Source organism: Leptosomus discolor, chromosome 5, assembly GCF_034619465.1.
Source record: "Leptosomus discolor isolate bLepDis1 chromosome 5, bLepDis1.hap2, whole genome shotgun sequence".
NCBI classification, from domain to species: domain Eukaryota; kingdom Metazoa; phylum Chordata; class Aves; order Leptosomiformes; family Leptosomidae; genus Leptosomus; species Leptosomus discolor.
This window is the reverse complement of record NC_141395.1, coordinates 74322331-74348330: the sequence shown is the minus strand read 5'-3', so window position 1 is coordinate 74348330 and position 26000 is coordinate 74322331. Positions and strand designations below refer to the sequence as shown.

At 38.0% G+C, this 26000-nt stretch overlaps 1 protein-coding gene across 2 annotated transcripts in view; it reads right to left on the bottom strand.

Annotated features, from left to right (window-relative positions):
• Positions 1 to 26000, bottom strand: part of TRAPPC9 (trafficking protein particle complex subunit 9) — a 502283-nt gene that overhangs the window by 251512 nt on the left and 224771 nt on the right. For both annotated transcript variants that reach the window (XM_086465055.1, XM_086465056.1), the window contains one exon: positions 7638 to 7791. In XM_086465055.1, the coding sequence (XP_086321181.1) occupies positions 7638 to 7791 (154 nt within the window). The remainder of the gene's footprint in view (positions 1 to 7637; positions 7792 to 26000) is intronic.

Genomic DNA, 26000 nt, shown 5'->3' with positions numbered 1-26000 from the left:
TCGTAATCTTTGAAACAACCATAGGTGAAGTGCTGTCCCACCATAGTTACGGGCTAGCTCCTAGCAAGACTATCAAGGTTGCAACCAAAGACTCGAAAAGTACTAGAAGAATGTTCCTTGAAAGTAGATTTAAAAAAAATACAAGAATATCTCAGCTTTATTAAACAGCTCTTGAACGTGATCAGCCCTTTTTCTGCAAAACTCTGGAAAGAGAGGCACATCATCTGACTGATAAAGCATGTTCTCACCTGTGTCATTTAAAAGAAAATTAACAAATTTTTTTAAAAATATTCTCATTAGGCCCTTAAAAATGTCTTAAATAGCGCTTTTTTTTTTCCTAAAGGGACTCCAAATGAAAAAAAACCCAAAGAGTCTGGCAGCTGTAAACACCGTTAAAGAAAAGCAACTATTTGGAAAATTGAAAGCAGCAGAATATCACCTCAGAAAAACATTGCTGCTGAAAAATAAGACCCAGGACACCAGCACAACAGAATAATTTCCATAAACCAAACTACAGGACTGAGAATATGTAATTTGGATTACTTCAGAGAAACAGCAGATAAGCAATTCTGTTATCACATCTTTCATGTAAGGAATGTAAGTGAGAGGAAACACTAATAAAAAGGCAGTATTTAAAAGAAGTTTTAAAACAGAGTAGCTGCCATTAACTGTAACGTTAAACTAACTTAACTGTAATTTACTTACAACCGGCTCACAGTGGTGCCTGGAATATTACAATTTTTTACTGCTAAAGCTCCAAGGAAAGCTTAATGTTGCAGATACCATTATAAACTGACTACAAAATAGGTAAGTCTCCATACTTTATCATTGGTAAATGCTATCAAAGCAGATCCATGTATTCACATGGATCACATATATTCACATTAATCTACAGAGGGATGTGGAACAGGCTGGATCGATGGAACAATGCCAATTGTATGAGGTTCAACAAGGCCAAGTGCCAGGTCCTGCACTTGGGCCCCATGCAATGCCACATGCTTGAGGAACAGTGGCTGTAAGGCCACCCCGGCAGAAAAGGACCTGGGGGTGCTGGTCAACAGCCAGCTGAACATGAGCCAGCAGTGTGCCCAGGTGGCCAAGAAGGCCAACAGCATCCTGGCCTGTATCAGAAATAGTGTGGCCAGCAGGAGTAGGGAGGTGATCGTGCCCCTGTACTCGGCACTGGTGAGGCCGCACCTCAAATGCTGTGTGCAGTCCTTCATTACAAGAAAGACACTGAAGTGCTGTAGCGTGTCCAGAGAAGGGCAACGAAGCTGGTGAAGGGTCTGGAGAACAGGTCTTGTGAGCAGTGTCTGAGGGAACTGGGGTTGTTTAGTCTGGAGAAGAGGAGGCTGAGGGGAGACCTTATCGCTGTCTACAACTACCTGAAAGGAGGTTGTAGTGAGGTGGGCGTCAGTCTCTTCTCCCAAGTAACTAGCGATCGGACAAGAGGAAATGGCCTCAAGTTGCACCAGAGGAGGTTTAGATTGGCATCAGGAAAAATTTCTTTACTGAAAGGGCTATCAAGCATTGGAACAGGCTGCCCAGGGAAGTGGTTGAGTCACCATCCCTGGAGGTATGTAAAAGATGAGTAGATGTGGTGCTTAGGGACATGGTTTAGCATGGGGAATTGGCAGGTTAGGTTAAGGTTGGACTCAATGACCTTAAAGGTCTTTTCCAACGTAAACGATTCTATGATTCACAAGGGAAACAATGTTACGGATTATTTCTGAAACCAACTGCTTCTTAGATTGGGTACAAAAAGTATGCATATCTATACCTCAACTAACAAAAAAATTATATACCTATACTTCTTAAATCCTGTGTCTGGTTTTGTTTCCCCCATTCAAGATAGTGAAATACGGGATAAAATTTCCCAGAGGTTTACGAAGATGATTAGAGACCTGAAGCACAAAATAGCGAACAGGGTTTGTTTGGTCTTGAGAAGAGAAGGGAGGCTAAGGAGAAATTTTATTGCTGTCCATTATAGTGGGAGGGTATAGAGAAGATGGAGCCACACTTTTCTTGGTGGAGCACAGTAATACAAAGTGGGGCAATGGAAACAAGTTGCAGGACAGGGTGTTATAACAGATCTGAAGAGGTTCATTCCAACCTAAATTATTCTATAATCAATGCAACCTTGCTGTCTTCAGATTACTCCATAGGAAGACCCGGCAGTGCCAGTGGCATTCAGTGCAGTATTCCATAATGCCCCTAAGAAACCTAAATGCCCTATAAGTACAGCAAAATAGACTTAGACATAATGTAAATTCCCAACTTGCACAAACTGATTCAGAGAAAGATGCTTTACCTTGCCAAAAAATCCCCAGAATACATAGGTTTTTAAAGAGTACCCAAAAACTCGCCCACAGAGTTCACTAATCATCTACTCCACCTTAAGCTCTGCTGCCAAACACACTCAAAGACAAAAATCACTGAAGTTGACAGAGAAGCTAAGTATAGTTGGTATGGACTAACCATTCCTAATAGCCACAAATAGCATGGAATTTCGTACCATTGATCTTTGTCTCCTGTCTATATATCCAGCCATTATATGAAATTGCTCATTATCGTGCAAATACAAACTGAACATTGTATCAAACTCATCACCATGGAGATGAAAAGCAAGCATAACACGTAGTAATAAAATGTCAAGAGGAAAAAAGAGAGAAAAGCCTAACTCAACAGTTCACCTGTTTTCTAAGACAAGCCTCTAGAAGTCAATGAAAGCAAAGCAGCTGGAACAGGGGTTACCCATAGACCCTTTCATTCTTAGCTCAAAGTCAAACTTGATAAAAGACAAAGTGTAAGATCCACTATTTAAAATTCATTAAAAAAACTGCAAAGATAAAGGGAAGTACAAACTGCTAAAGTTAAGTTTGACCTTGCAGAACCTATCTACTTAGCCACACCTCCCACATTTTGCGGGAATCTCACTGTGATTACAAACCTGCTCTTCCGCAGGAGTCAGATCGTTAAATGTCTTTGTTGACCCAATCCTCATTTCCAACAGTCAAATCTTTGTCATTAACAACACATGCATCAGCCAGGACTGAAGCAATTGACATCCAGTTTCCAGTGCAACTGTTCACATTTGGCAGGTCAAGACATCTTCATTTGCACGATCAAATCTGTTTCAATGGGGGCCTCAGAGCCAATGAACACACAACCATCAGATGCTGTTTTAAAAAAATAACCTAATTTTGTACAGTAGACACCTTTACTTCACATTTCTTTAGCAACGGATTCTATATGATATAAATTGTTTCACACCCAAAAACCTGAATGACAGTCATACGAACTATTATTTCCCCAAAGAAAACTTTGGTCTTTTATACTATCTTGGTTGTCTAATGTGTAGTTCTAATTATAACACAGCATGTTATCTAAAACCTACTGCTTAAAAAGACAGCAGATTTTTAAAAATGGTTCCTATCTTAAAGTTACTCGTGTTTTTTCTCTCTGCTCAGCCTTCCATATCTTGCATCCTTCTAAAAAGATTTATTTTCAATAACATTTTTCTCAGTTCCTTTGCACATAAATACAGGTGGAAGCGTGCACACAATCACAAACAAATTAGCAAACATTCATAAATAAAAATTATACTAATAAAAAAATTATTATCACAATTTCTTATAGCAGCAGACAGTCATATTTTAAGCTTTCTGCTTGATTATTATTGTGGTACTTTATTATTAAAACTAATTACATGCAGTTCTTGAGTTTCTTAAATAATAGTTACTTTTGCAAACAATTGTTGATGCTAAGAATCTGCATGGAAATGTCAAGCTCCATCCAACTAAAGTATTTCTAAGGAAACCTTTACTGATATACAAAAATTCCACAACATGAAATATTCTCATAACTGAAGATTAATAATTATGATCAAGATGAAGTCTTCAAAAGCTGAACAGAGAAACAGAAAAGTAAATCCCTTCTGCCATCTGAACATGGATAAATCTTTGTTTATTCTTCTAAAAACGAGGATCGTATGCATGTGACAAAATTATCTGAAATAGTTCTGAACATATTTGAATTTCTGAAGTCAAAATGTAGATGGCACAAATCAATGGAATACTCTGAAGAGTAATAATCTATGGTGGGTATAACACAGAGTGTGCAAAGATCACAAAGAAAAGTTTAACTTGCCTTTCATCTTACACATGGGGAACATGATGTTAACTCAAGATTTTGAAGAAGTCAGGTACAAAGTATCAGTAAAAAGACTAAAATCTTAGAGCACTCAGCAACACACACAGCACTCCAGAAACTTTAAAGGACACTTAGTACAGATGCCTTGATCCACAAGTCAGAATGCATAGAAGGTCCCTGAAAAGAATATAAATTTTTTAAAAAATATTTAGAAAATATGAAGAGAAACATAATTTGAAAACATTGGTCTCCTTAATACTACATGTGCTCCGTCTGTCCAAACCCTGTGTAAAAGAAACTCCAGTTGTTAAGCTGATACCAGATGCTGTCTAACAGACGCCAAAAAACAAGACAGCATGTTCTTAATTTAAATGATCTCAATACACTTATAATCTCAAAGATACACTAAATTACATTACTCCAGAATTTTGTTTTCATTGAAATGGCATGGCAGTAAGTTTTCTCACAAGAAGGTTTATTTCTTAATAATTTTCATTCTATAAAAAAATGTACACAGGTTGAATTGAATAATATGCTGTGTTGCCTTTACCTCCTGCCTTCAGCCCTCCAAAAGTATATGAAAATCCATCAAGTTTTACAGTACTTTCACAAACGAAGCGTTGAAAATCTCATCACTTGAAACCCTGAATATTTCAATGGATAAAGTGATGGTAAATGGAACTTCCATACTGGAAAATACTTCCTGGTGCTCCTCAAGACATACAGCTGCAGCCTGAAATCCTCACAGCTACAGCCTGAAATCCTCGTCCTTTGTGAACGATTTTGGGCCCTCGCAGGAGTTCCATATAACTAACTTTTTGCTGCAGTTAATGTAATCCATACACTTAAAATTTGAGGCCTTTGTTTATGTGATGGTTTCATATGTACCAACCAATATAGTAAGAATTTACGGAATTGTAAGCTAAGTAATATAGCCCTTCCCTTGTACACAATAGAAGATTACTGATAATAAAATTGTCTGAACTGGGTTCTCTAAAATATACATTCCTCTTCTCACGCATATATTTAGCAGAGAAAGGTTAGCTGGAGAGTTCAAAGCAGTTCAAAGACTGTAGGCACCAAAGAGATCACTCGGTCTTACCATTCAAAAGACTTTTGCTAAAATGCCTTCTCTAGTAAGAAATATAAGCAACTATATCCCTTTGTATTTTTGCAAATACCTTTTATCTCCTGGCTGCATTTAGTCTGGTTTCTGTAGGAAAACAAAGCTTATGCCGTTAAGCTATCCATCCATCCATTTCTCCATGTGTCTGTCCATCAGTATGTCTGAAATAAGCTCTGCTGGCTAGTGTCAAATTACTCTGGCAGGAGGACAGATGTCTTAGAAAAGAAGATTCTCAAACTTAGCAGAAGTGAGAGGAGAATTTTTTTTTTTTTTTACTGTTTCAAATCTAAAAGTTGCTGTAAGAAATAAAAGGATGAGAAAGATTGACTCTAGTTGGGATATAAAATCTGGAAAACAATGTGCACATTTCTTCAAGAATTTTTAAGCACATGTGCAATTTGTTGCCTTTCATCAGAATAGTTTTAGTTCTAAGAACAGAGAGAACTTCCATAACAAATCTTAAAAACACGGAAACTAATGCCCACTCTGAATTTAACACACAGAATTCATGCACTGTTCTACTGGTTTTCACAGAACCACAACACGGTTTGGGTTGGAAGGGATCTTAAAGATCACCTAGTACAACCCCCCTGCCATGGGCAGGGACACCTTCCACTAGACCAGGTTGCTCCCAGCCCCATCCAGCCTGGCCTTGAACATGTCCAGGGTGGGGGCAGCCACAGCTTCTCTGGGCAACCTGTGCCAGTGCCTCACCACCCTCACAGTAAAGAACTTCTTCCTTATAGCTAATCTAAATCTCCCCTCTTTCAGTCTGAAACCATTAACCTCTTGTCCTATCACCACACTCCCTGGTAAAGAGTTCCTCCCCATCTTTCCTGTAGGGACCCTTTCAGCACTGGAAGGCCGCTATAAGGTCTCCCTGGAGCCTTCTCTTCTCCAGGCTGAACAACCCCAACTCTCTCAGCCTGTTCCCACAGGAGGTGCTCCAGCCCCCTAAGCCTCTTCATAGACCTCCTCTGGACCCATCTGAGCAGGTCCGGGTCTTTCTTATGCCTGGTACCCCAGAGCTGAACACAGTACTGCAGGTGGGGTCTCACCAGAGCAGAGGGGGATACTAAGGTATTTTTCTAAGGTACTGACTTATATCTCAGCTACGATAGTTTTGGTATCAAAACTAGGTTTAAATACAGAACATAGAATGGATATAAACAGTGTTGCTCAGCAACAGATATGAATGAGGATGTATTTTTACACCCTGACAAAATTATTAACAACTATGTATTCAATTCCAGCACAAGAATGCTATAAAGAACATTTATATCTTTCCATAACACAGAAATTTTCTAAGTGAGTTCTGGTTAAATACTGACATTTTTGCATAAATGGAATTCTTTCATAAATGTTCCTTAGGGAGCCCGGACAGAACCAGGGACTAGGAATCTCATTTATGTCTCAAGTCTTGCCTTTGACAAATCCTGTGCAGCTAATTTAATAATTAGTAATGGCAAATCATTTCAGAACACTAGATAAAAGTACAGTGAAAAGTACAAAAAGATGCACCATAATTTGATTGCCACTCTTCTCCTATCTCTTGCCACCCACTATCACACGAATTCAAGGATGATCGGAGTGAAAAATCTCCTGGAAGATGCTGAGTATCAACACATGGCTTGGGGGGCTGATGGCTGCACAGAACATTGCCCTGATGGAAATCATGAAAAAGCGTATTTTTGACAAGCCAAGAACAGGATTTTTTTAATGTAAATCATGAAATTTACAGCAACACCATTAGTTTATTTTAACTCTAAACTGAACGTCATTTCTTATTAATAATCATAAGGCATTATTTTACTGCATTTAGAATGATTATGGGGATTTTACGTTTAGAATTACTAAGTCATCACACAAGTCCTTTCTAAGCCTTTCTAAGCCTTAAAAAGGCCACCCCAGATTAGATATATTACTAAATCTGTAAAGAGGAATTGGAAATAAATTATTCTAATATGTTCTGATTTACCCAGATTTAATTAAATATATGAAAACTCTCTAAATCCAGCTTCATATATTTCTTCATTATTCAGTTACTCAGTATGGGAGAGAATAGAAAAACTTCACCCTATAAAACTACTACTCATCGATTCCTCAGTTCCCTAAAAGTTGTGAAAAACACACAGGGTTTGTGGCAGGCTCAGTGACTCAGAAAAAGCCATTATAGTAAGACCCATCGTCTAAATAATATACAGTATAATTAACCTTAAGCAGTCTATAATTATGATAAGCTTCATAGTTCTAATTAATTTTCTTTTCAATAACACTGCTATAAAGTGAGTTGAATTATAAAATGTGTCATAGGGCATCTATTTATATGTTTTTAAAGCAAGTATTTATGAAAGGATATAATTTTCCAGCAAATATCCAGCTTGCTGTTAATCTCCAGACCTTTTGCTTGTTGCCTTTCTTCTTCCAGCTGCTTTGCATTCGCAAACTGCGTCCCATCGGTAGGGGATTCTGGGAAGCTCTCAAAATTGAACTTGTCAACTTGGATGGCCATACTGTAGCAAAGGGAAAAGGAGAAAAAACACAGGATTTTTACCATAATAGTTTACAAATACTGCTTCTGCAGAAAATGCAGACCACTGTGAAACCAAGCAGTACAATATTAGTATATTTGTCTCAGTGGCATCTAGTCTGTATACTAATTATATTAACCCATATGATTTATGCTACTGAAAACAGACGTCTAAGCCTATTGAAGACAGTAAAATTTTTCACAAATCATCAATCAACCTCTTAATGCCTTTGTGACTGGCACATGAGACATCTGTTTTGCAGTTGCAATCAGTTGACCTTATTGTGGTTCTGCAGAGGTTCATCTGCCTTCACTCTTGGCATGTAAAAGTTCCTGCTGTGCTTAAGACTTGCTGAAAAAAAGCAACAAGACTAGGCCAGATGCTGATAAACATACTATTTAAAGCAGTTTATTAATCCCAACAAATGAAGTAAAATATTATAGACAAAAGTGTCTCCTGAAGTGAACACTAACACACTTAGAAAGCCATGTGGTTTCACAAGCCAACTTCCTAAATTTTCCTTTAAAAATTTCCTTACAAACTTCTGGAAGGAAAGACAAAACAACCACAGTACCAGGGCCTAAATGTGGCCCTTGTCTTTTTCTTTAAGATACTTTCATCTTGCTTAATGTATCTTCCTGAGTTACAGCCAACATTAATTTCAATATCTTAGTACAATTCATTGATAGTAAATGGTTAAATAATTGCTTTATTAAATGTACAGTAAGGCATAAAAGCAAATTAAATTAAGTATATTATGCTATAATGCATACTAAATACTTGTATGTTAAACTAGAATCACTAATCTAATATAAAAGGGAATTTAGACCAGCTCACATCACATGAAATGTGGTTAAAGCAGATCTAATATACTGTGCTGCCAAACAAGCTTTAATTTCCTGAATCGTCTGAAATAGAAAAATAATTAGGGAAGAATTAAAATATATTGCTCTTGAGATGACTTTGCACTTAAGGAAAACAGAAGACTAAGCAACAGCTTTGAAAACCATTCATGATGAAATGCAACTACAAACTAAGAAGGGGTATGGGAAGGGCATTTCACAAAAACACAGGATTACTATTTTGCCTTTATCTATTTCTACATATAATGAGAGAAGCATATTCTATAAATGTTCCCAAAAGGAAAACACTAGTAACAAATGTCAACACAAAAGGGCTTTGAAATCCCCCCAGACCAGAAGATATTTTCTATAATTAGTATTAATTTAAGAGAATCTTGACCCTAAAAGAAACTGGGAGAAAATACACAGCAGTTACAAGAAAAAGCCATAATCTCGAGTTTATGAAGCTCGGAAAGGTGAATTCAAACAGGCCCATCATGCTTCACTCTGAGGAAAACCTGACATCTCAGGAGAAACTGCTAATGTTCCAAGACTACCTTCATCATTAAAAAGTACAAATACAGCACTGAGTTTGCACAATTACTGTTTGTATGAGCTACCTCTTCTGCAGACCGTGTCTTTGCTGATCTTCACATTTAAAAATCAAAAAAGGCAGAGGAATAAATTTAGTCCTTTCTAAGGGGTGTTTTTGTTTTGGTCATTTTTTCTAAAGTAAGACATCATTAAGAGTTCTTCATTCGCATGCAAAGACTGTCAAGTGCTGGATATACAAAAAAGCTAAAATGAGCTCCAGAAGTGTATCACAGTAACTGCTGGGATCAAGCCAGAAATAAGGAATGTAATGAAAAACACCTAGATACAATCTGTAGAGTGGATCTTTAAAAATATATCAGGCCTGAAACTAAGACTAACAATATAAATTCTTACTGGCATTGAACTATGATTTGGTTCTGCAAATGCCGGCTGAGTTTCCCGGATTTTGCATGGACAATGTGTGTGGAAGACAGACACAGAACTGGAATATTAAAAAATCATTTTTGCCTTGTTTCTGAGATTACTTCACCAATCCATGGTACATAAGCAGATGCAAACCCAGTACTTGATTTCTATTACATACACAGTACTTGCTTAAATTCTTACACAAATACTCACAGTTAGTTACCTATAGTCATATTTTGACAACAAATTATCTTAGTTTCTGAGCAGACAAACACATTTAGAGTCCGTCTCCCAATAGACCTGGAAAATGGCTCTCATCTAATTATCGTGCCACACTTTTCTAAGCGAATGATATATTAGAAAAACATTCCTGCCTAACTATATTTAATATGTAATTGAGGGCATTCAGATCGCATTCTTCTGTTAATGAATCATTACTGGCAATATGGTAATTTTTTTCAGGAAATTAAATATGCGTGTAAGCACTTTTTTTCCCCAACAGTCTACAATAAATCCACATCAGCTTCAGGCATACAGCCTAGATTACTCTTAACAATGGTTCATTGTACAGCTCTGTTTGAAATAACTTTTCTTAAGTTCTAAAGTATGGAAAACTTTAGTAAATAGGGCTCCTACTACTCACAACCTCTACTAATTTTTCAAATTTTTTAACCATGTTTTTATTTATATTGTGCATACTGTATTTAGCACAGTGACACCTCATGTCACATGAGAAGATACAAAACCACTCTCAACAACATACTTGCCATCTAGAAAGTGAAGAGATCTGAGAGGAAAGGAAAATATCACACAAAACAATAATACGAATATAGCTATAAGCAGAATATATAAAGCAACAAAGATAAATTTTTTCAAGACTATAGTTACACTCAAAGTCATGAATGACAAAAATCCTAGCTCTTTTCCTTAAACATATATGCCTTTTATCATCAGTATTCTGCTTCCTCTTGTGCTAAAAATATTCACACCGAGTTTTGTGTCTGCATTTTTCATCAATAATGTTGCTTCAGTATTTATTCCTCAGCCTATGGAATGTGTAATAAATTGGAAGGCTTTACACATAAATCAAAACAAAAAATAAATACCGTAACCTAAATCAGTCACTCATCCTTAGAAATTTACCCCTACACAAACACAGCTTCTTCGCTTCACTTTTAGTATGACGATTTCTCCCACCTCAAAAGATGCATCCCACCAGTGAGGTATTAAAAAATGGACAAACAATTTGCGAAGCCAGTTGACTGAAGGCGACAATGGGAAAGCTGGACACGGGGTTACAATCACCAACAAAAAAAAAGGATTTTTCAATTTTTAAGTGATCTGTAGAAATCACACGGGCTCTATCCTGAAAGAAGCAGAAGGCAGTGAAAGGCAACCTCTTCACCATCACCCAACTTTGTCACTGCACTGTAAGTCAAAATAATAAAAGTGGAATGTATTTTAGCTGTAAGTCTTTCTCCACTTAAATTACTGTAGTAATCTATAGTTACTTTACAACGTATGTTTCTTGACAAGAGTTCTCTGCACCTCTTTTTTCCCTAAAATTTTTCCTTGTTTGTTGATATACAAGATTCTATAGAATCTATAAAGAAGTAAAAAAAGACAATTCAGACTGAAACAGGCATTCAAATGATTACAAACAGCTAGGATAACAGTGGCTCACGTTGTGCAAGGGTAACTGTGTACACAGTACGTTGCCCTTCACAGTAATTACGTATCAGGGAAAACATAAAAGATCTTAAAACACAGAAGTTCAAACATATCCTTGCTTCAGGAAAAGGGATTAGAATTTCATTTTAACCTTCTTTGCCTTGTGGGTAGCTATCCAAATTTCCTACAAGGAGAGTTTTCAATAAATCATGAGATATTTGTATAAAAACACTGCATTATGTAAAAATATTTACTAGCCAATCCTGCAAATGCAAAACAGGTTTTATTTCTCTCTGTCTAACCTTGCTTGTGCAGGAGGAGGGATAAAGGAACAACCGTTTTCATGAATAATGAAACAACCGTGTTTCGAAACTACTGGGTTTTGTCACGAAATGAGCCCAAGCTGTTGTGACAGCTACTCAGACAACCAAGCATCATTACAGGGATGCAAATTATTCAAATACAAATTAAGTGAATGAAGAGGAAAAGGTCAACTCATTGGCAATGCTGATGATATGTCCGCACGGTATCATTTCACGTCACCTGTCAGGATGTCTTGCAAGGAAAAAAATGACAAACCTTCTAATGGTGCAGCAGACATTTCAATGACAGTTACCTAAAATCCTATTAAAGTAACAGTACAGAATTAAACACATCAGATAGTTCATTTCACCACTTCTCATAAAATGAGTCTCAATTTTACTGGAAATAGTACTCTGTCCTGGTAACAAAATGCACAAGAAGAACTTCATATCAAGAAAAAACTTCTGGTAAATGGCATCATGACTACTCCTGAGCCAGGGCCTCGCATATCCCTCTTCACTAAAGAACTACCAGTTAAAATTAAGCAACACCAACAGTTTTACACAAGTGGCAAGTAGCAGATAAAATTAATAGGTGAAAAAATCAGTAAGGGAGTATCGCCTGTAGTGCTATAAACTCCTGCCCTTGTTCCTGGCAGGCCCCAGGCATATCCTACCCCCAGCGATGTATCTCAGCTCTTCTGATGTCCTCATCTCTTATAAGAGGATGAATCAATAAAGTGAAATTGAATATGTGACAATCTCCAAATAAAACAGGGTTAAAAGCAGGCATGGTATTAAAAGAAAAGCAGCAATACAGTTAACATAACGAGATTTCATCTTTCATTAAGTAAATAAAATGCTGCTGCTTAGGTTGGAAGAATAAAATCTAGACACAGTCCTTACTCAATTATCTTTAGGAAGAAACAACATAACTGAAGCCCCAAAACTCTTCCTCATGGCTAACTACCTTTTTAAATACTGTCATCCACAGATGAGTTTGCAAGCTGTTTCCATAACAAAGCTGAAAGGACGCAGTTGGAGACTTTATTCAATATTATGCTTCCTGTTCATCCTCCTTTCTTATATAAAGTAGACAGACCATATTACTGCTACTTATGAAAAATGCTTATGTATATGAATAGTCCCTGTATAGTCAATGTCTTTAACTTTCAGGAGAAGCTCAAAGTGAGGATGATACTCTTGTTCTCACTTTCACGAGGGAAAAAATATGCACAAAGACAAGCCTACTTTAAAAAAAAGGAACTTCACCGGATTCTTCCATTGTGCAATCCCAGCAATAACGTTTTTATAACATCATGTTTCAGGTACACATAATTCCACCTTAAACACAAGTTCTGCAGCTAATATTAAAAAATGGTAGTGACACCCCAGTATATAATAACTTATAGGCAAAGAAGAACCTCGAGAATCAAATCTCTTGTGAGATCATTACATATGTATCACTAGATGAAAATGAGAAAGTAAAGTAATGCAAATTAACACATAACTTGTGTTTACTTCTAATTATTTCACCATTTTAGCAGTGCAATCTATATTTCACTCACTACTATAAAATACAACTGTAAAAATAAGTAGCTCAAGAGATCCATAAGTAATGATCTCCCCTCCTGGCCTAAAATTGACTTCATAAAGAAAAAGCATTGCTTTAATATCTGAACTATGCAGAGCAAAAGATAAATTTTTCCATTAATCTTGGGAAGGTCAATTAAATTAAAGAATTTGCATTTACAACTTAATTATTTATTTAAAATAATTGAAGAGGAGATAAAAGTCAAACTATACTGCTGAAGTCTGTAAAATTCAACAGCTTATACTTATCTGACCCACAACATTTCAGATGATAAAAAGTTAAACTAGGAAAGAATAGATCCACTGTATATAATGTAATATTTGAAAACGGAACAGTGCTAAAAGAGAGTTAGCTACATAAATCTTCTGTTTAAATGAGATTATACTATACATGCGGAGAATCTAGCTTTTTAATTCCTAACTCTAAATCTGAAAACCATAAACTGGAAACAAGAGGTATAACAATTAAGTTCAACTTGTACCTTTTTTCACTTGCCCATTTAAAGAATTTGGACTTCGATGGCAATCACCATGCAAAACTGTTAGCTACATAATGAAATAACAATCTTCAAACAAGAAATTTAAAATAATAATAATAGTAATAGCCCACTCTCTAAATACATCAATTTCTATAGGGGGCATAAGAGAATAATCAATAGTCATTCACTCCATTAGGAGATCTAGAGAGGCATAAGTATAATAATACTTGAAGATTGATTTGAATATCTTCCCTTTATTTACCACAGCTGAACTACGTAAGGATTGTAATCCTGTCATTATCCAAAATAATGCCATACTATACCTTCTACCTCTCCATCAGTGGAATATTAATAATCAGAGAAATAAATTTCAAAAGATCTATGTTCTTACTCAGTTGCTCATTTGTACAATTCAGTTTTTCGACAGAAAGTTCAAAAGAAAACATATGTAAATTAAAAACATGGAATTTTGAGCCAGATACAACAAGACCGAAAAAACTCATTCTATAGTCATGCCTAGTTATCATTCCAGCTCTCTCAATCTGCTCAGGAAAAGATTGAGAAGATTGCCCACTCCAAAATACAAAGATTAAAAATACAGTGGAATAAGGCAAACATCTCTGCTATGTTCAGAGCATCTTTTCCAGGTAGCCTCAAGTGGAGGAACCCAGTATTCACCTGCCTGAACCTGCATCTTCCTTCTGACTCTGCACACACCTAGCATTAAGGAACATGGGACAAAACCATCAAGTGTCTCTGCTTTTGGAACACCCCAAAGAAACCAGAAACACTAGTAAGGAGCACTGTGATCAGGAATCACCACCAGGTCACTTCACAGCATAGTCTCTCCTGTCTCAACACTGATGGTTGTGCTGGTCCCAGGGCACAGCAGTACGGTCCGAGCAAAGTTGGTCTGTGTAGGACCTGCGTAGGACACCAAGACACTCTGAGGGGTCTCACAGCCTCTTGCACATGATAAACCTGGAGCAACATCTCACTTTCTCCTTACAGAAAAGGCTTAAAAATCCCCAGTAAATCATGCAATTGACAGCAATGCTCCTCTTGTAAACGAATATGACCATAACATGTTGCACACCCCTGAAAGGTTATCTTCAGAAAAAATACTGAGATCCTAGTCAAAACCAAATCAAAACTGAGTGCTCAAAACACCAGAACAGCATATACAACTGAGAAATACATGAAGCAGTGCATCTCAGTGGTTACACAAGAGGCAATGAAGTGATGCAGAGCTTCACATACAACTTTTTCATAAAGGAAGTGCAAGTTTTTCATAAATGAAGCAATTCAAACATTTTTTTGGATAAAACATTAGGATGCACAGATGCTCAGTGTGCAAGTGTACACCTTTTCACCACGGACTGTCCCTTCAAGATACAATTAGACTGTACATTCATAGTGAATTTTTAATTTACAATCTACTTGCTTGCCTTCTTTTTCTATACACAAAGAAAACATTTGCTCTTTTCCCAGAGGACTGCAGTAGAAGTTCACCTTGAGATGACTTACTGTGATAACCAAATTATTTTCTGAGTCACTGTTTTCCCAAACAATCTCCCTTCCTAGATGTATACTTCCATCTACCTGTATACTTCTATCACATATGTGACCCACCTTCACATTTTCAGGATTTCTTGAAAACATAATAGCGGTTCAGAGCACTCCTCAGTTAGTTCCTTGAAGAGTCTTGTATTCAAGTTTGCCCAGTCGATGGACTTTAAGATGTTTATTTGACACAGCCTCATTGATTCTTTTGGTATACAAAGGAGTTATACAGATTCTATTACAGATTCTCAAGTCCCAGAAGCAAGTTTTGTGAGTGACACTGAAATTAGCCTGCCAAAGAGCAAAGTTGGGGGACAGCTGGGATGTAATCAATTTAAGAAACCAAAGCACCAGTACAGCAGTGAACATCTCCCACCGTAGCAACGTGGTCCATGACTTTTGACGTGCAGAGCTTATTTTCTAACTACTGCCAGGAACAATGTTGACAAACAAGAGCGGGGGCACAAGAAGCTTTAATCATGCTCCCTACATCTTAGCTCCCAGTATGCTTCACCTGAGGAGTCGTACAGGTTCCACAGCAGCCACCTGCTCAACACTGTTAATAAAAATTATACACATCTCACACACGCACAAAATTTTGACCTGAACAATATTTTTCCCACAAAACACAGTATGCATGAGAAGTTTATTTAATGCTTCCTCCACCAATAACACCTAATCGTGTGTTTAGAAGCATGCTCAGAAACAAGCTATTTTCAGAAAACAAACTCCCACACTGAGCAGTGCAGCAGCCTGAAAAACCACATTGGTCTTCCACTTCTCGTCAACAGTCACATCTTTAATGAATGTTAATGTGATAGCATCAAAGCACTCCCCCTCTGCCCAGGAGATAATGGTTAATAAACCAAGACAGTCCTTCTATTGCTAATATTACTCAGCTTCTAGCAGCCCTGGATCCAGCCTCAGCCATACGCAGAGCTATGATTGTCTTCACTTGTATCTCATCATGTTTATATTGATTTACCTTTGCACACTTTGCCCCACACAATGCTGTACTGCATTAGCTGTCTGCTTTGCTTTATTAGTGTATCAGAAAATGAGCACAGCTCTGAAATATCTTGCTGTTTTAGCCAAAACTCAACTGCTGTAATTTCCCATTTGGAAACGGCCATATCTTATCAAATAACTGCCCTGCCAGTTGCTCTCTTATTCAATGAGCCGTGAGCTTGAGCTCCCATGGGAAATGGCAGCGAAGCTAAATGGACACCAGCCTCAGACCTGAACATTACAGCTAGAAATTCAGTATTTATTTAATTATCAAAATGGAAAAATAGTCATTTTGGAGCTGTTGCCTGCCATATTAACCTACCTCAGTCAACTAGGGTGGTACAGACCACACATTATGCACAGACAATCGATTGCACAGCCCTTTTCGCGTGCCTGCCTAATGTCCAGGCAGTGAAACAACCATCTTCAAAGAACTAAAGAAATTAAAAAAAAAAAAAAAATTAAACTAGATCAAAGGGCTTTTTAGTCTTCTTTCCTTTGCTTCAGAAACAATTTGAACGTAGTTGTTTGAATTTTAGAAAGAAAACTTTCACCTATGAACAAAGTCATGCTTGGGTTTCCACAGAATATGCAGCAAGTGTGAAGGAACTCAGAGGCAAAACCAAGATTTTTGGTGCCACTAATAAAACAGCGTTTATTATTTTCATATATATAAATTTTTTATATGCCAATGTATTTCCTCACTACATTTGGAGGAAGCAGAGAGAAGGGGGATTAGAAATACTACAAGTTACGAGCAGTCAGCTAACAGCGTCCAAGATAGACTTTGGTTTTGATAGAATTCCCGAGCACCCTTTGCTATCACGGCAAGCACAAAGTCCCCAGCTGAGGAACAATTTAAAACAAAACCCCCAAATTATGACCTTTCAATTAAAAGTTCACACCGAAGGTACCATTTTAAGTAAGCTACTAAACTTCTTCAAAATTTTCATGATTTGTATGAGAAAATATTCTTAAAATGAGGAATACCTTCACAGGATTAAGGAGTGCTGTTATGTCCCATTTAAGTATTTCATTCATGCCTACTTGAAATAATACTTAAAAAGGTCTAGCTTTAAAAATATTTTTTCTCAGATTAATCTTTTCAGTGCTTCATAAACTGAGAAAAAATATTTCGAGTAAAAAATTAACTTGGTATTATTTAGAAGCTTTGGTAGTGTTTTAAAATACATAAATGTCAAAGGTGGGATTTTTTTCAGTATTTTTTTTTAACCTGGAAATTTACAAAGCCATTTCACATTCACCTAAATCTAAATTTTATGGACTAAGAAAAAATTGTAACCAAAATTCTGTGAATCTCTGTTTCTTTGTAGTATTCCTATACTAAGCATAACTTATACTAAGCAAATAATACTCTAAATAAGCTAAGCAAAGATTACACAACCTGCTTTGTTCTGAAACAAAGCTCTTTAAACAGAAGATTTCATTTTTTTATTGCTTACTATTCTCCATTTCTTTCATACAACTAAAAGAAGAGATGCCATCAAGCAGTAAATCGAGCAATAAAGCTGCAGAGATTTTTTTACTCCCATTTATTCCCATTGAGCCTCCCTCAGGGATATACAAATTGGAAATTGCTAAATTATCATCTAATAGGCAGAAACAACGTAGGCGAGACCAATTAAGTAAAAGGCAGAAAGTTGTATTACACATGTAATTAAATGAAATTCTTTGACTAGACTACATTAGAATCATTACCCAAAAAGGACAGACCTTGACTTTAATCAGCACATGACACATTGTATGACATGTCACTAAAATAGTACATTTACATTAAGAGTGTTGATATTACTAAAAAGAGCAATTTCTTAATTGTAAATCAAGTTACTTCCAGGTGGTAGGAAATGGGCTAAATAGCAGCATTCCTTCCTAAATATACAAGACTCTAATGATGCATAATTGAGTACAAAGTCATAAAAGAGTAGTTTCTCTTTTTTTTTTTTAGCTGTAATATCCTTCAAATAGATACCTACACACATTTTTTTAAACTGGGCTGTTCTCTTACAGAAATTCACATGCTATCGTACAACGTAGGAAATCACTAACTCAAATCACCAATTTAATTGCCAACTGTAACATGAGTGACAATAAGTAGGGATAATTCTGGCTTGTAATCATAAACATCATCAAAAAGAATAACGTGGGGGCCGGGGCAGGGAGGTGGGGGTGGGAAATGCAGTGTGAATAGTTCTCATTTACAAGCTTTCGGGCTCTTCATCTCTAGCCATTCTCAGCACTTAGAAAAACTATTGCTTGTGGCAGGCACCAGCTCATGCGTGCCCGGCGCGCTGCTCTCAAGCCACTGCACGGGTGCTTTAGTCCATCTTTCAGTCCTTGGCAGCTACTTCAGGAGCTGGAATGCAGGCCGGGATGAAAAAATATTCCAAAAGGCAGATTCAAGGGTCTCTCATGGGCTACAGAAGCCAGAGGAGGAGGAGAAGCAACACTTACCTCTCCCCATGGTGCTTGGCTACATTTTCCTTTCTGAAAATTGTCTAAACCAGACAAAAAGTTCACCCCATTTTTAGAACAATACAATAGGATTTAGTTAAACCAATAACTGTTTATCAAGCTGATCATCAGAATATCAGATATAGATTAACAGCTCTACATAAAAATTGCATTTTGGAACTAAATTCTGCAATGGTTCTGCAAATGAAGGTCAGGGTCAAACAGTTTTACAAACCTGGAACAACCTGTATACTGCAAGTCAAATCAGTATTTTCCTTCAACAATTCCCAACAACTCACATTTATCTATCTCTTTTTAAGTTATATTTCTTTAGACAATACCATTTCAATAGCAAATCTGTGACCTTCTATCTCAAGAAACTTCCTATCCTTTTGAAATACATTTGCCAAGCAGGCTTAGAAACACTGGTTAAATCATTACAATTTTTTCATTATTAGAAATATTAGTTTATTGCTTCTTACATATATGTACACAAACTAAAATGGAAGACATAGAAAGAAAATAAAGTGATTTGGTTTCTCAGTTGAACAGTATGGAAATTTGAAAACAAAAAAGCCATGTGGTTTAAATTGGCTTAGGAAAAAAAATAATCAGTTTATATCAAAAGAACAGTTTATTTTTAAAAATGCTAGATTTATTTTTAGAATGTTAATTATTTGTATAAAGCAGTTCTTGTGCACAAGGGATCAAAAACAAGTGAGTTTGTGTAGTTGATAGCAGCACTGGGAATAGCAAGAGGCAATATGAAAGACAAAAACCAGGGCTTGTTTGGTGAGACTGTTTTCAGGACAAGTAGTACAGACACAACCAACTGCCTCATGTCACTGTGTGCTTGAAAATATCATTGTACAGGAGTCCAGCCTGCACAGCCTCTCAGATAATGCCAGATAAAAGACACAAAGCTCTCCTTCAAAATTACAGATGGCCAGCTCTTCCCAAAAAAGGAGACCTAACATCAAAACACAAGAGAGAACAGAAGAAAGAAGCTGACTTGAAGCACATAGAACAGCCTGGGAAACAAACAATAAGTACTGACGTAAGAATATTCCTCATCTAGATTTAAATTCCACAATTAAAGCCTGCATACATGTACTTATTGCCTGTTATCACTGTTTCATCATCCCTCTCTAATCACTCCATAACTTACTTTCATGAAATTCTCTATTTCATATTAAAGAGGTCGCAACTCTTAATTAAGTCCCGTCCTATTCAAGTCACTATGTATTCAGAAGGGAAATAAGTGACAGTGGAAATAAGCTGCTAGTGATGCCCATCTTAAGATGTGCTTTCCACCAAGATATTGAGGGGAAAAAAGGAAATATTGGTAAGCTATGATGTATCTATTGTACCTGACAGTGTAGGGCATGGCAGTGTTGCTGTAGGATGAAGTGAAGTAAAGGCTGCTTATGAGTAATAAAAAACACATTAATAAGAAGCAGTTTAGAGCATCATTTACAGAAATCAGGACAGCCTGCTATTTAAGCTCACGGATATTTACAAAAGACATCTCAACGACATAACACAAACTTCACTTTCTAAGTTTACTTTGGTACTTAAAAGTCTAAATTCAAACGAAAAACAGGATCTCAGTTCACAACTTCAAGCATGATGCATATGCTCTCCTATCTTTAAATTAATGTTTCTGAACTTCTTAACTTTCACCTTTACTTTGATTTTACATACGTACTTTGCTTTTCCTTCCAGTGAATAATGAATAACATACAATATAAAGTATAATGCCTAGGAATAAATCTAAACTGAATTCAGGGAGGGAAATGCAACCAAATTGTTACATTCGCATCAGGATCCAAAACAGTAAGATTTGATCAAGCAGCTAAAAAGACAACACTTACAACAATAACGGATATCAAATATGTAAGGAAAAAAAAACACCCCTAAAGATTTGCAAAGGCATTCAATTAATAATAATGAAATATTTACTAAATCTACAGATGCATTCTTTTACTCTCATTTCTTCCAAAGTTCAATAGATTTAATAACGCAGTTTCTTTTCTAAGGGTGAGAATTTTGATTGTTTCATGATTTTTGTCATAACTCTTTCTAGAAAAATAAATTTCTCTTTCTGACAGCTATAGGAGATGTAAGTTTACTGATCTCAACGTAGAAAAACATGCTGTGTTTTGATGTGTCCTGTTTATTTCAGTGAAGAAATCATCTATTCTCAATCTCAGTTCTATTAATAATTAAAATGATTTTTCATAACACAGAAGTTTTCTCAACAATATAGACAAATCTTTAGACAAAACTTTAGCCCCGGCCATAAATCCTCATTGCTTAAACTAAGTTAACTTGAGAGATAATAATTCTTTGTTTAATGTGCACTTATATTCTAAAAAGCTGTCCTATGGTTTATTGGGTCAGTGACTCCAAATCAAATTTCTTCTGTTTATCATTTAATTCTTCCCTTCCAGTCTTCTAATCCCCACACGCAGATTATTAATGTTTATAATCTTTTTCCCGTTCATCACTATCAGTAAGAAACTTTCCCAAAGTCTCTGCTATGCCCAGAAGAGGAGGAAGTGCAAAGGAAGGTCAGAATTTGGCCAAGTAGTTAGAATTCAGTTAACATTTCTGTAGATAACACAGTCCAGACTATAATGAAACCTTTATCATGCTCTTCCACTCCAGTAGCTAAGTAGGTTTTTTTAATAGTTACAAATATGGAAAAAGAAGGTTATTCACCAAAAATTAGTTCTTTTAAGCTGATCTAGTCCACTGGAGTGTTTACGTATTGGTTAAACTCACCTATATGACATCAGCTGCTCTTTTAGCTTTAGCCTTACCATCTCACTTAACACCTCAGTCAGGCCATGACCCATCCACATGTTGCAGGAAAATGACCCAAAAAAGGCTACTGTACTTCCCTCACCCCCTTCAGCTGCTCTCACTGTCCAAACTAAATTCAACACAAAAAATGAGACTGATAAAAGGAAAAAGTCAAGTGACTTTTTAAACTGCAGGTCTTAAAGAGTTTGCAATCAATTCCATCAAGCTCAGTGTTACTCTCTGGCCTCTCCATCACCACTAGGAGACAAGTTGCATCTTTTCCTCCTATCAAGGAAAATATGCCTAGCTGATTTCGAGTAAATTTGCTGTAGCACTGTGAGCCATTCAGTTAAGTACAAAGATGCTCACCAGACCGTGCACTTTTGATCTGAACTTTGAGGCAATTTTATAACTCAAAAGACCAAGCAGCTGTTAGAAACTTACTCATGAAAATATGAGTATAATTACTATAGCAGCTTCAATGCATTCTTCCTAAGGTATTTTCAGTAAGAGCTGGAATTGAGGAGATACATCCATCGTTAGTTACAACCCGTGAATCAGGAACACAAATCAGTGATTCAGAAACACAAATTAGTGATTCAGAAACACATCTGATCTGGGCCAGCACAGCACCCACAGCAGAGTCAAGACTCTTGGCATCCCACACAAATGAAATTCCAGACATATTCAGAGCTGAAAATTAAGTAAAGGAGATTATCTTGGATGGTACCTCTTTATTTGGAAGCCAGAAATGACTCAGACAAATCAAAATGCTTTGTGCTTCATTTTACACTAGTCTCCTGACTACATATCGTACCGTCCTATTAGTATCCATCAGGATCTGCAACGTGATCGTTGCTGATATAAAAGGAGCCCAGAGCTTCAGTGCACTTACATGCATCAGAGGTTTTGTGTCCTAACCAGGGAAAAACCATAACAGGGTAAGGGCTGAAGATGAAAAGGCTTCTCTTTGCAAATGCTGGCCATGTCTCATCATCAAACAAAAATCATGGATCAAATTAACTCCAGTAAGTGAAACAGCTGCACAATCATCTCTAGAAATCTTTCTATCTGTTTAAAGTAATGATAAAAAATAACTCCCTTAACTTGAAGTGTACATATCTACTGGTGCAGAGACTTCCATGAACAGCCTTAGACTTACAGAGAATCCAGACTACACGTCCTTGCAGAGACAGTGGTCTTGACTTATGAAAACCTGATTCTATTTAGACAAGAACATGCAAAATATGAAAAGCACACACACCCCCTCTAGAAGACGGATAGAAACAAACCAGGTTTGCTCATGAAGTGATAGAATTACATTTCAACTGCAGTTACCATATTTAATTTTAACCACAAAAACTGTTCACCATTTTCTGAAATTCAGAATAAGCCTCTGCCCTTCTTTTCTCTTTGTTACCAGAAAACAGCTCCTGTAAAACTCCACTCTTCTCAAATGAGAGGAAACCTAGAGGGGAAGACATTTAGTAGTCTTTCTAAACAGGCTTCCATGAAAAATCTTCTTGTAAAGGATGGAGAAAAGACGGTGGGAAAAGTAGATACTCTTACTAGCAAGGAATATAACAGTGCGGTTACTTCAAGATAAAGAACCCCGTACTGCTATATACACAGGTGTTTAAACACCCATTAAACTCAAGGAAGGAGACAAAGAGAATCATAAAATCAAAAAATCAGTAGGTTGGAAAAGACCTCTAAGATCAACAAGTCCAACAGTCAACCTAACACAACCATGCCCACTAAACTATGTCCAGAAGTGCAACATCAACACGTTTTTTGAACACCTCCAGGGATGGTGACTCCACCACCTCCCTGGGCAGCCTATTCCAATGTTTGACAACCCTTTCAGTAAAGAAATTTTTCCTTATGTCCAATCTAAACCTCCCCTGGTGCAACTTGAGGCCATTTCCTCTTATCCTTTCGCTTGTTAACTGGGAGAAGAGACCAACCCCCACCTCGCTACAACCTCCTTTCAGGTATTTGTAGAGAGCGATAAGGTCTCCCCTCAGCCTCCTCTTCTCCAGACTAAACAACCCCAGTTCCCTCAGACACTGCTCACAAGACCTGTTCTCCAGACCCTTCACCAGCTTCGCTGCCCTTCTCTGGACATGCTCCAGCACCTCAACGTCCTTCTTGTAGTGAGGGGCCCAAAACTGCACAGAGTATTCAAGGTGCGGCCTCACCAGTGCCGAGTACAGGGGCACGATTACCTCCCTACTCCTGCTGGCCACACTATTGCTGATACAGGCCAGGATGCTGTTGGCCTTCTTGGCCACCTGGGCACACTGCTGGCTCATGTTCAGCCGGCTGTCGACCAGCACCCCCAGGTCTTTTTCTACCAGGCAGCTTTCCAGCCACTCATCCCCAAGCCTGTAGCACTGCACAGGGTTGTTGTGACCCAAGTGCAGGACCCAGCCCTTGGCCTTGTTGAACCTCATACAATTGGCCTCAGCCCATCAATCCAGCCTGTCCAGATCCCTCTGCAGAGCCTTCCTACCCTCGAGCAGATCAACACTCCCACCCAATTTAGCGCCATCTGCAAACTCAGTGAGGGAGCACTTGGTCCCCTCATCCAGATCATCGATTAAGATGTTAAACAAGAGCAGTCCCAGTACTGAGCCCTGGAGGACACCACTTGTGACCGGCCACCAGCTGGATTGAACTCCATTCACCACAACTCTCTGGGCTCGGATGTCCAGCCAGGTTTTAACACAGTGAAGAGTGCACGTGTCTAGGCCATGAGCCGCCAGCTTTCTTAAGAGAATGCTGTGGGAGATGGTGTCAAAGGCTTTATGGAAGCCCAGGTAGATGCCATCCACAGCCTTCCCCTCATCGACTAGGCGGGTCACCTGATCATAGCAGGAGTTCAGGTTGGTTAAGCAGGACCTGCCCTTCATGAACCCATGCTGGCTGGGTCTGAGTCCCTGGTTGTCCTGCACATGCCATGTGAGCACCCTCAAGACAAACTGCTCCAGAATCTTCCCCGGTACCAAGGTCAGGCTGACGGGCCTGTAGTTCCCTGGATCCTCCTTCTGGCCGTTCTTAGAGATGGGCATCACATTAGCAAGCCTCCAGTCATCTAGGACCTCCCCTGTTGACCAGCTCTTCTGATAAATGAGGGATAGTGGTTTGGCCAGCTCCTGCCCCAGCTCCCTCAGTACTCTCAGGTGGATCCCATCCAGCCCCATACACTTGTGAATTTCCAGGTGGCGTTATCAGGTCATTAACTGCTTCCTCCTGAATTATGGGGGGGTTATTCTGCTCTCCATCCCTGTCTTCCAGCTCAGGGGGCTGACTACCTTGTGGGTTGCTTGTCTGACTACTAAAGACTGAGGCAAAGACAGCATTAAGTACCTCAGCCTTTTCCTCACCCTTGGTGGCAGGGTTCCCCTCCTCATTGAATGTAGGATGGCGATTTTCCTCAGCTCTCTTTTTGCTGTCAATGCATTTGTATAAACATTTTTTGTTGTCTCTCACAACAGTGGCCACCTTAAGTTCTCGTCAGGCTTTTGCCTCTCTGATTTTCCCCTCTGCATGAGCCTTCAAGATGGACCTTAGATGGTCCCTTGAAGATCTGGGATGCCATGACAAGAACCATTACTGCTGTGTATCAACAACTGCAGCCAAAGCAGATAAGGGAGATTGACAACCCCCTTGTAATGATCATTGCTGGAGCCTGATTAGGGGGTCAGAGAATGAGGACAGCTTTTGTAAAGTTAGTTCAAGCCTCAGAGGCAGTCATTAAGCACAAGGAATTGCATCTCCCTGTTCTCCAACTCTTCCTCAATTGCATTTCTTGTGGGCAGAGTACTTTGTCTCTTACGATTCTGAGAAAATAGTATCTAAGCAGAAGGACGTGCTCATCGCATCAACCTGTGACAGTAATGACACAGTTTTGCCTTAATTCAGTACATCGCCTGTTACAACAGGTATGTTGTAACTAACATGTTATGGATGGGAATAATTCCAGCTATCTCAAGGATGCAGACAGACAATATACTTCTATTAAGGTAACTGCAGTACAGAAAAAAGTTTCCAAGATGTTCTTGGGAAGTCCTGGAAGTTGTAATGCTGTGAAAGCTCCAGGGAAAGACTGAGATTTCCCAGGAACTCTGCAACATGGGGCTCACGGAAGAAGCCAGTGACCTGACAGAGGGCTGCAGTAAGGCATTGATAGCAGAAACGCTCACAGCCACAAGCACCACCAGAGCAGATGAAGACTATTTTTTTTTCCTTCTGTTGCAGCTGATACAGCCTGCTTGACTGAGGTCTGCTCCACCCCACACTGTAAATACCTACAGGGCCATAAGGCAATAGTAAAGGTAATTCTGCTATTCACGACAGAGCACTAACCAATGACCTTCCTCAAGACTGAGTATTCTGAAACTTCTCGGCTTTTTTCATTTGAAAAGAGGAAATCAAGTAAAGAAAATCTACGTGCTTTGGGATCAAAAAACCAAAAACTCAGATTGAGA